General features: G+C 33.8%; 1 protein-coding gene across 1 annotated transcript; it reads right to left on the reverse strand.

Moving 5' to 3' along the window:
* Positions 1 to 6,750: 6,750 nt before the first annotated feature.
* Positions 6,751 to 9,785, reverse strand: LOC18609666 (putative carboxylesterase 11). The gene is made up of 2 exons (XM_007044899.3): positions 8,893 to 9,785; positions 6,751 to 7,615 (listed from the first exon to the last, which is right to left on the reverse strand). Exons 1-2 carry the CDS (start codon positions 9,540 to 9,542, stop codon positions 7,078 to 7,080), a joined length of 1,188 nt encoding a protein of 395 aa, XP_007044961.2. The 5' UTR covers positions 9,543 to 9,785; the 3' UTR covers positions 6,751 to 7,077.
* Between the last annotated feature and the right edge of the window lie 2,385 nt (positions 9,786 to 12,170).

Raw genomic sequence — 12,170 nt, forward strand, 5'->3', positions numbered from 1 at the left:
GATTTTATAGATAACAAGTCCAAGTATACGAGTGTACGTCCAAAATTGATTAATTTTGACTTTAAAGTTGATTACCCTAGTTCAATAATAATCTTATTTAATTTTTTATATAGGAAATGTATAATTCTATACTATCGCTGAAGTATGGTGAGGATTCATCTTTGCAGCCAGAATTCGATCCGAATGCTTGGACTAAAGCAATTTGAGGGATGGAGACTACACGCACCCACGTGTATGGGTTTGGTACCTAGATGCCTGCTACAACTTTACTTATTGGAGCACACAGCAATGTAGCAACATCTGAGTCTGCGTGTGGCCCTATCAACTCAAACGCTACCAATCCCACAATTGCACTAGAAGAAAAAGTGAAAAATCTTTTAGAAAACTTGGGTAAGATATGTGATGAAATACGTGGAGAAATACGTGAAGAAATTAAGAATCCAATGGCAGAAAGCATGACTGAATTTATGGCGCGTATGAAAACTATGATCATGACTAATGCACTTTCAAAACAAGGAAATGCAGGACCTTCAAGTTAACATCTTGACAAGTAAGATCACATTTCATGATATGATGTTTATGTTTGATTGCTACACTTAGATACTTTATAGTATAGCTGTTTAATAACAATTTTAGCTTTATATTCATATGTGTTGAACTTTTTTAGATATTATGTGTTAGGGTGATTTTCAATTGTATGAATTTGACTTTGACTTTGAATCTTGGTTTATAATGTGTGTTTCTTTTATATATTTTGAAAGTCAATGGTGGATGTGAATGGATATTTTATTATCGAAATGGAAATTGGTAATTTTTTTTGGAAAAGCATTAGTAAAAGGATAAGCAAATAAAATTTAGTAAATTAATTTCCGTTGGCAAAGCATTTCTAATGGAAAATTCTGTTAGAAATGCATTTCTTAATATAAAACAATTTCGTTAGAAACACTTAAAATTCCTTTGAAAAAGTATTTCCAACGGAATTTTTTGTTAAAAATTATAACAAAATTTCGTTGGAAAATCATTTCCAACATATTTTTCTGTTAGAAATTTAATTCCAACGGAATTTTCAGTTGAAAAATTATTTCCAACGGAATTATTTCCAATGGATTTTTCCATTGGGAAAAAAATTCCAATGACATAGCCTACAAAAATTAGATTATTTCCAACAAAATTTTTCATTGGAAATTTCCAACGGAAAGTATTACTCACAAGGCTTTTACTGACGAAATTTCTAACATATTTTTCCATTGAAAATCTGTTGGAAAAAGTCTTTTCCAACGGAATTCAGCCTTTTTTCGACGAAAATTTTCGTTGAAAAAAGGTTATTTTTTGGTAGTGAGCACATCGTTGTAAGTGTTTATGGGCGCAATTTTAAAACTTAAAACCACAAAGAAAATGGATAATAATGCATTTCATTCTGTTTATTCCTATATATAGTATAAGACATCTCACAATTGAGGTATGAAGAATATAAATTTATTTTTATTTATTGTAGATGAGTCATTTTTTACTTTTTTAGCCTTGTATAGTTTTCTATATTACAAATTTGTTGAGACTATAAATAGTTGTAACAGTACAGTTGGTTTTTCTAGTGGCTTTTACTTAAGAGTGGTGAACAAAATAATTCTCAAATTTTCTTCTTCTATTCTTGAGTTCTATAACAAAATTCTAAATTATTTTCACATGGTATCAAAACTCCAATCTAGGGTTCTTGACCTGTTTTTCTTGATTTCTTGCAGACCTATCCATTTTTCTTTTTCCTCTTGAAGTCGTGGCGTCTACCTCTTGGGCCACGGTCGGATCTATCGTTATCGAAACCACGCCTGAAAAGTGCCACGTTCTTCCTCGCCTCTCTCTGCCATATTGTTTAGGGGTTTTCTTGTAGATCCATTTGTTCAAATAACTGATCTATCGATCTTCTCTCTGATTTCTGTTAGACTTTTCATTTCTTAGATTTTCGCTGTCCAAATTTGTGCATCTTGATTCTCTTGTTCAGATTTGTTGGTTTGTGTAGGTTATTGATTCAGAAGGAGAATTTTCTTTGTAAGGTTTCTTTGGTGTTTCTACCATGGTTAACTTAGTAGATTCAGCTTATACGACCTCACCCTTGAACGATCCGCATTCTCCCTACTTTGTGCACCACTCAGATAATCACGGCTCAGTCTCTATCACTCCAAAGCTCACTTCGAACAATTACTTAGCATGGAGCAGGTCATTTTATCTTGCTTTGTCCATTCACAATAAGCTAGAGTTTATTGATGGTACGATTCCTCAACCTCTAGTTATTGATAAACCGTACATGCCGTGGATACGATGCAATAATTTGATTGTTGCCTGGTTACTGGAATCGTTAACTCCGTCAATTGTTTCCATTGTCTTTTATGTGAACAATACGGCTCAAATCTGGGAAACTCTAAAACGGAGATTTTTATTACCAGATGATGTTAGGATTTGTAATCTACAACATATGCTGAATGGTATTGCTCAAGGGAATAGGTCAATCAATTTATACTTAACTAAGTTGAATTTTGTCTGGGAAGAGTTCCGTAGCTTTCGTCCCTTATCTAAGTGCACTTGTGGAGGTTTTCAGGATTTTGTTGATTAGATGTCTAAAGATAATGTGTTTTGATTCTTAAATGGATTAAACGATAATTTTTCTGCCTTACGATCACAAATCATTATGATGAAGCCTTTTCCATCTTTTGATGAGGCATATAATCTTGTTCTTAGGGAGGAAAATTAAAGAAATTTTCATGTCATGGCACAGCCATTGAATGAGACTGCTACTATGTTTGTTGTCACCAGTGAAAAGCCAAAAGGGAAGTCTGATATGATATGCTCACATTGTGGAAAGAAGGGGCACTTAAAGGAAAAGTGTTATCGATTAATTGGTTTTTCCTGCAGACTATTAGTTCACCAAGAACAAATCTGGTGCTAATGCAAAAAGAGGCCAATCTCATTATGCAAACAATATAATTTCTTTGGTTCAGACTGATGAAGCTGGGGATGAGGGAATCATTGCTCAAATGTCTCAAATTAGCCTTTCTAAGGATCAGATTCATAAACTCATGTCTCTCATCAATGAACAGCCATCAACCAATCATCAAGACATTGCTACAACATCAACATCAAATCAACAGAGTAAAACTGCTTTGGTGAATTCAACTATGGCAGGTAAGTCTTCTAATCATACTTATTATTTCCTTAATGATTCCTGTTCACATTTCTTTGTGAATAATGTTGCTGCTTCAATATGTTCTTTTTTGAATGATGATGCCTGGATACTTGATACAGGTACTACTAATCATATAGCTTATAATCTGAAATATTTTATTGCCAATAGGAAAGTTCATAATAATTTTGTTCAATTACCAAATAAAATTAATGTTTTGGTATCTCATATAGGCACTGCAAAGTTTGGAAATTTGTTTTTAGAAAATGTTTTGTGTGTACAAAGTTTTAAAGTTTAATTTAATTTCTGTCAACAAATTGGCTAAATGCTAAAAACAGCATTTATTTTTCACTGATTCATATTGCATCATACAGGATCTAATTTCCTAGATAGTGACTGGGGGTGCTAGAGTGAGGGATGGTTTATATCTCTTACAAAAGGAGTTGGATGCACAACTGATTGCACAATTTGAAAAGGACAGAAAAGCTGTTTTTCATTCTGTTAATACTTGTAATAGTTTGTCAACTATTTTTGATTTGTGGCATTTTAGATTAGGGCACATTCCACCCAAGAAAATAAAACAGATTCATCAAAATTTTCTTGATGTTTCATGTACAAAAAATTTTCTTTGTGATATATGTCCACTTGCAAAACAGAAAAGGCTTCATTTCTCGATTCATGTACCTACTGTTACATTTGCTTTTGAGCTAATAAATGTTGATATTTGGGGGCCATATGAAATGTCTACAATTTCAGGACACAGGTTCTTTCTTACTATTGTAGATGAATATACTAGATTTACATGAGTGTTTTTAATTAAACATAAATCAGAAGTTTCCATAATTTTACCTGCATTCTATAATTTGATTTTAAATCAATTCAATATTTCCACCAAACAGATAAGATCAGATAATGGTTTTGAGTTTAATCTTACTGATTTTTTTAGTTTTAAGGGAATTGTGCACCAACTTTCTTTTGTTAAGACCCCCCAACAAAACGACATTGTTGAAGGAAAACATCAACATTTATTAGTTGTAGCTAGATCACTTTTGTTTCAAGTTAATCTTCCTTTAAAATTTTGGGGTGATGCTGTTTTAGTTGCTGCTCATATATAAATAGGGTTCCCACATCAGTTTTGCATAATCAAACACCATTTGAAAAACTTTTTCATAAACCACCTTCATATTCACATCTTAAGGTTTTTGGTTCTTTATGTTTTGCTTCAACATTGTCACATAATAGAAAGAAATTTGAACCTAGGGCTAGAAAGTGCAATTTTTTAAGATATCCAGTGGGTATTAAAGGTTAAAAGCTTTATGATCTAGTTACACATAGTGTCTTTATTTCTAGGAATATTATATTTCATGAATCAATATTTCCTTTTCAGCAGCATCAATCAGCTTCAAATTTTGATTTTGAACCACCTTATTCCCATATTGATCATTCACTTATTCACCCACTAGTCATTCAAGATACACTTCCTGTTGATCATACTCTTCAACAACATTCTGTTAATAGTCCTGTTGCTAATAATTCTTCTGATCCTGTTGTTGATAATCTTGATTCTATCTCTAGCAATGATCTGTCTAATTTGAATGTTGATCTATCTAATTTGAATGTTGACCTGCCTGACTTGAGTGCACCTATAGTTTTACCTGTTGAAGAACCACAATCTTTTAATTCTCCTTCCAACCTTAGAAAAAGCACTAGACAAAGACACCCACCAAAATATCTTGAAGCCTATCATTGTACTTTTCCTACACAAGCCAATCTTGTTACCAAATATCCTATCACCAAATATTTGTCTAGTGAACAACTTTCACCTACTTATAAAGCTTTTACAGTGGCCTTGTCTCATATACCTGAACCCATCTATTATCATCAAGCTGTAAAATATGTTCAATGGAAGGAGGTTATGAAATTTGAATTAGATGCTTTAGAGGTAAATGCGACATGGACAGTGGTGCCTTTACCTCCTAATTGTCATGCCATTAGGTGTAAGTGGGTCTACAAAATCAAGTTAAATGCTTATGGTTCTGTTGAAAGATATAAAGCACGATTAGTGGCAAAGGGTTATAGTCAGAGGGCAGGGTTTGATTATCAAGATACATTTAGTCCCGTGGTTAAACATACCACTGTTCGATTGTTTTTAGCATTGGCAGCCATTAAAAGCTGGTTTTTTACTCAGCTTGATATTAATAATGCTTTCTTGATTGGGGTTTGAATGAGACGGTTTTTATAGAGTTGCCACAAAGGTATCATTTTCAGGGGGAGTGTTCTATGAGTGGTAAAATGGTATGTAAGCTAAATAAATCATTGTATGTACTTAAACAAGTGTCACGGTAGTGGAATTCAAAGTTTACCACTTGTTTACTGGCGTATGGTTTTAAACAGTTTAAAGCTGACTATTCTTTGTTTACTAAGAACACTCAAGCCGGGGAGTTTATTGCCTTGCTGGTTTATGTAGATGATATTGTGATTGGCAGCACCTCAATGGATCTCATTAATGAAGTTAAAAATTACTTGAGTTCTAATTTCAAGCTTAAGAACTTAGGAAAACTCAAGTATTTTCTTGGATTAGAGGTTTCAAGATCAAGCAAGGGAATTTTTCTTTGTCAAAGGAAATATACTCTTGACATTTTAGAAGAATATGGTTTATTAGGGTCTAAACCAATAACTATCCCGATTGAATATCATCATAAATGACCAAGGCTACAGATGAAGAATAGTTGAAAGATAGTACCATGTATAGACAGCTGGTTGGAAAACTTCTATATCTTACGTTGACAAGACCAGACATTTCATATGCTGTTCACATACTCTCTTAATATATGGATAAGCCAAGTGAAGTTCATTTACAAACAACTTTTAGAGTATTACGATATCTCAAAACAGCTCCTAGTCAAGGTATTTTATTTTCCAGTGATTCTGATTTGTGTTTACAAGCATATATTGATAGTAATTGGGCTAGTGGCCCAGATGCTAGAAGATCAGTGACAGGTTATGGTGTCTTGTTGGAAAATTCATTGATAAGTTGGAAAGCTAAAAAGCAAAGTGTAGTAGCAAGGAGTTCTACTGAAGCTGAATATCGAGCAATGACAGCAACTTGTTGTGAGGTGATTTGGTTATTGCATTTACTTAAGGATTTCAATATTGAACATTTATGTGCAGTAAAGTTGTTTTGTGATAATCAATCAGCTCTTCATATTTGTCGAAATCCTATATTTCATGAGCGTACCAAACATATTGAGATGGATTGTCATTTCATACGAGAGAAGGTAGCTGTTGGTTTGATTGATCCATCGTATATTCCAACTAAGTCCCAACTTGCAGATCTCTTCACCAAAGCACTACAACCTAGACCATTCCATTCACTCTTACCCAAGATGAGTGTTCTTAATATTCATAATATTCATCTTGAGGGGGAGTGAAGAATATAAATTTATTTTTATTTATTGTAGATGAGTCATTTTTTACGTTTTTAGCCTTGTATAGTTTTCTATATTACAAATTTGTTGAGACTATAAATAGTTGTAACAGTACAGTCAGTTTTTCTAGTGACTTCTACCCGAGAGTGGTGAACAAAACAATTCCCAAATTTTCTTCTTTTGTTCTTGAGTTCTATAACAAAATTCCAGATTATTTTCACAAGGTAAAGAATATGAACAAAAGAATATTCCTAGTGAACTGTAACAAGGAGGAGATTGCATCTGAAACCCTGAGGAATTAGACAAACACCTGATTTGCACAAAAAAGGGAACAAGCCCCTCACCCTGATAGGCTACTGAATAAACTATTCCGCATATTTAACCTGAAACTCTATTCCTCCTGATGCAAAGTTACTGACTCTTTTGCTCTGACACTATTTTTTCACCCTTTACTTGTTTCTCTCATTTTTTATATGTTCAATAAGAAAACTCATGGCCTCTGTGTGATATATACTTCTTGACCCATATAGCAATATCTTCTGCACATGTTTGTGCTTGTGGCGTCTGGAGGAGTACATTAAGAGTGGCAAATTCATGAATAGCATCCTTGTATTCAAGAAGGGGAGCATCTATCTTAACTTTTCGAAGTTCTTGTGAGTAAGCAATTGCCCGATCCCTCATCCAGTCTTTCTCTGCCACAACTGTCAGTGTTGGGGGCATGAATTTCAGTGGAGGCTCTCTCCCGGGGATTAAAGGGTTGGCAGCTGGATGATCTAGGTCGAAGTTTTCCTCTGGCAGAAAAAGTTTCCACGCCAGCATGCACATAGACTTGTCGTAGAAGTAGGAGTTTGCCAGTTTAATTTCAGAATTTGTGGGATCGCTCCCAATGAAAAATGGATACATCAAGACTTGTGCCACCACCTTGACAGGATCCAAGAGCTTTCCAGCCTCAACAGCCTTCCGAGCCAGATAGTCTGCTATGTTTGCACCACAGCTTGCCCCAAGGAGTACACACCTGCTTTGATGACAAGACCAAGTTAGTCAATTACTACCTTATAGAACAGGAAACAAGAGAAACGGTGAATGGAAAATTATTACCAGAAGTAAGAAATGAAAGTGAAGGAGAGTTAGTAATCATGTTTCCAAGCAAGTTAGATTGGGTAGCCAGCATGATACTGCTAACAAACAAGGCATAGATGTTCATTACAACACCCTTTTGGAATAGGAGTATAGGACTAGTATGAAAGTTAATGAATCTCAATGAGAAAGTCAGAAGAATTGTTTTCAAAACTTCACTCAAGCCCCCAGGAAATTGTTTCTTATCATGGAAAATACTAAATGTGTCATGTCCCTATTTAAACAATCCTAAAAGTTTTCTGCAGTTTTAAAATTTATTCTGGAAGTTCCGGGCAGACGGTACCAAATTTTAGCTAACTCATAGTACATAACTTGGTGATTCGCAATTTTACAAGGCTTTGTTCAGTGCTTATTGTTTCTCCTAAAAGGTAGCTATCAAAATGTTTGAAAGAGTTACAAGCAAGGGACATTACTCCATCATCTTCTAAACGTAAGAGCAAGTTCATCTGTCCTAAAATTCTAGTAAAAAGTTCACTGCATTTGGTAATCTTAAACACTTCACACTTAAAAGCTCGATTTTACTTTGGTTGCAATTTGTTACCTTATAAAACTTCAAATATCAGTTTCTACTTGTTTTGTTTGAAACTACGTTAGGTCAGTTGAGTCATCTGAACTTCAACACTCTACACTTTACAATTGGCTTATTATCTTTCTCTCAAGCCACATTCTTAATAGTTTCTCAGACAAAGGGAATTTAGTCACTAAACAAGAAATATAGAGCCAGAGGAACGAAAAGGGAACCTTTTCAGATTGTTTGAAAATTAGCAAATCCACAATCAAACTTTTGTAATTCTAGGCCTTAATCCCACCCAATCCCCATGCTTCAAGTATCAACTCTTTTAAGTCTAAGCTCATTCTTTGAGAACGAACGGCTGATGTTGTTCTCTTGATTAATGCATTTATATTAACCACAAGAATTGACATCATGCCCTGCAACCCAATCAGAGTTTGGGTCTTATGGGAAACAAAAACTCAATGCATCTAAGGTTTGATAGGAATTTTCAACTGAATTCTCTTATCGTTACTCTTGATTGTAACTTTACTTCAAATTAAGAAGAATAAACAAGAACATAATTCATTAGTCTAACAAATTCCTCATCCGTCGAATGAAAGAAACCGAATCAAATTGATTAAACTAAAGAACTGAAAACATACCTTGAGGGATCTCCATGAGCAGCCAACCAAGGCTCAACCATGGACGCACCAAATCCATCAAAAACATGAGCATCCATTCTTCTCCTCCCATTCCCAATCCATCTCCCACACTCTGCCAAATTCGCCTGCTTCCCTAACCAATTCAACACCTTCAAACCATCCTCAAACGCCGCCGGGTACCTACTCTCTGGTGCCAGCCTGTAGCCAACCGCAACCACGATCACATCACAAAGCTTGGCAATCCGCCTACAAAACACATCATTCCCTACACTATCATTGCTTCCACCAACAAAAGCCCCGCCATGGAACTGTAACATCACTGGTAGTTTCTTGTGTTTTTTTCCTGTTCGAGGACAGTAACCTCTGTAAACAAAATTAGCATCTTTGTTGTCGTTGTCCTTGTTTGAGTTAACAACCGTTTCTGGAAGGAATATGCGGACGCAAAGAGATGAGAAGGGATCGATGTGGATGTCCTTGGTGGCAACTCCATCATTGAAAGAAGGGTTGCTGGGGGTCGTCGGTTCCTCATGACGTGAAGTTATGCCAAAAGGATCAACATTGTGAAGAGGAGCTTGTGTTAGATTATTTAGCTTGTGTCTTTGCTGAAACTTGAAGAAGATGCTGCTGAGTTTCACCGTTAAGCTTGGCATGTTTTTACGAAACAAGAAAACCGTTGAAGGAGGGTGGAGTTCAAGACTTGTGGGATTGTGTAGACGTCAGTGATGACCCTTGGGAGGTAGACGGATTCGATTTCTTGAAACCTTGCAGACGGGTCTAGGATTTTTTGGTGGCTGCCCTGGCTTGTAGTCAGAGCAGAAGCTTCGAAAAATGCTGCTTCCCGTAATTCTTTGATTCCACACTTGAATTGAATTGCTTTGAGAAAGAATTTTCATTATTATATGTGCCTATTTATACACTTAAATTACATATCAGAGTCAAATTAGGAATAGAATTTTTAGTACCTCTAATTAGGAATTTTAACTCAAACTCTAATTACGAGGTTAAACCCCGACCCATGTTTTAACAACATCTTTGGCTTTTCTTTGTAGAAAAATAGATTTGATTTTACAAAGGTACAATATGTGGGAAGCAAGGGAGTTTGGGAATGAAACTTTGTGGGAGAGTAGAGGATAATTGCTCTATCAGCGCCAACTGTGATCTTCGTTGGCATGTGGGACCTGCTTTAATCAACACCGCCTGCTTAATCATTAGTTCATCAAACAGCGAAGCATTTTATTTAAACTTGATAATTTTGTATACCACAAGAATATGGTATTAATTTAAATCGGTTTGAGTTTAACTTAATCATATTTCACATATTAATTATTGTCTTTTAATTCGTTTAAAATATATAATTATTTATTCGTATTATCGTGTATTTAAATAATTTATGACTTGTTTATTATTTATTTGTTTAAATATATTCACGTGTTGTATAAATATGTTTAGTATATCGTTAAAATTTATTTATTGTTATATATAAATATTAATATTTTTATTACAATTAAGATTTATTGATTTGTTGAATTATATTATATTTGATATATTATGATTTTCATAATTTTTATTATAAATTTGAATAATAAAATAATTATTTTTAAATTGTACATATTTTAAATTAATTGTGTCAATTGTGTGTTAATCGTATTAATCATATAAAAAATTATGTATTATATAAATTTTAATTATGTTCATCGTGTCGTTTCATATAAAATTTAATTTAACAAATTTAATAAATATTATATCATGTTGTGTCATATTAATCATTAATAAATGTTTTCATGTACATATTTAAGATTTTAATATGATTAAGTGTCATGTTTATGGTTATCTAAATAATTATTAATACTTTAAGTTACATGATAAAGATATGAAAAAACAAATTGCAAGATCTAGTTGTATTTCTTTCTCTTGTTCCGAATTTATATTTTACAAGGACTGGAGGACAAATGATTTTATGTGCTGAGTTGTTGGCAGCCACGTCTCGCTAGCCAGAATTCCGTTTCCATTTCATGTGGCTGCCATGTGTTTTCTTGTTAAAATTTTTTGGTGGCACCCCTGTCTGGGTCCAGTCGCCACACATGCTCAGGACCTCTCCCCTCCTTTCTTTCTGCTGTTAAATACCCTTCAAATATTTTCTTTAAATAAAATTTTCAAAAACTCAATTTCTTCCCCAAATTTATGTGGTTTGGGATTTCTCTGCCGACAATATTTTTTACTACACAGCCATGTTTTATATATTATCAAATCGAACCCTTTTATCAATTACCATCAAACATTTTTACGGTTAAATTTTTAAAAAAAAAATTAAATTAAAATTGTGAAATATGAAAAATAAAATTTATGAAATAAAAAATTACTTTTATTATTTATATAATTTAAAATCATATATTTCAAAAAAAAAATCAATGACATTTAATAGTGGAGGAATAAGGAACCAGGGGCATGGCAAGTCTTGATGAAGCTATGAGACATTTGAGATGACTGCCCCAAATCTCTGACACATAGCACTACAAACGTTAGTGTTGAGTGCATAAAAGCAGGCAACAAAGTTGAGCTCATGGGAATGGAGAACTGTAGCGCTCATCAAGCCTATATTCCTTACCTGGATCTCACTAGTAGGAAGGATAAATGATGATTTTTTTTTAAAAAAATTACCATTGTTTTAAGTTACCTATTTACACTCTTACTAATAATATTTTTATGTTTCAAAATAATTTTTTTTAAAACACTTAATATTTTTATATTATTTATTTTAATTTAAAATCATAAAACATTATTTATAAAAAATTAAAAATATTAACATAATAATATTAAAATAAAAAAATTTATCTTAAGCTTTGCACAGAGTCAAAAGAAATATGCCATAAAGAACGTGTAGAGTAATATTCCTAATAAAAGTTCCAAGACGTGGCAGTGAGGGGGCCCAATTGGCAATGAGCGATTTGACCCCCCCCCCCCCCCCCCCCCCCTAGGCAATTAGACGAGGAAGAAAATATTTATTATAGCGAGTAATAAGTTACCATGCAAATATTGATTGCTGGTGCCTGGTCGCATCACTTCTCTTCTCTGGAAGCTCTTCAGGACTTCGACCCCATGCTCTCTTCGGTTATGGGTTCTTGGCAAGGTTGTTAGGATCTTATCCCTCAATGTATTAATTTTGCTCTAAACATACTACTATGTACCCGTTTCCATGTATTTTTGCTATAATCTCACATTTTAAATACATAATTTTATAAATAAGGTTAATATTTATTATGTATCTTGTCGATATAAAA

This window comes from Theobroma cacao, chromosome 2, assembly GCF_053813885.1.
Source record: "Theobroma cacao isolate CCN51 chromosome 2, ASM5381388v1, whole genome shotgun sequence".
Taxonomy (NCBI): domain Eukaryota; kingdom Viridiplantae; phylum Streptophyta; class Magnoliopsida; order Malvales; family Malvaceae; genus Theobroma; species Theobroma cacao.

What these genes read in the sequence shown, in the direction of transcription:
- LOC18609666 (XM_007044899.3), bottom strand. Translation starts at nt 9,542, where the DNA reads ATGCCAAGCTTAACGGTGAAACTCAGCAGCATCTTCTTCAAGTTTCAG. An exon ending in GCTCATGGAGATCCCTCAAG is followed by an intron (nt 7,616 to 8,892) that starts GTATGTTTTCAG and finishes TCATCAAAGCAG; the next exon opens with GTGTGTACTCCTTGGGGCAA.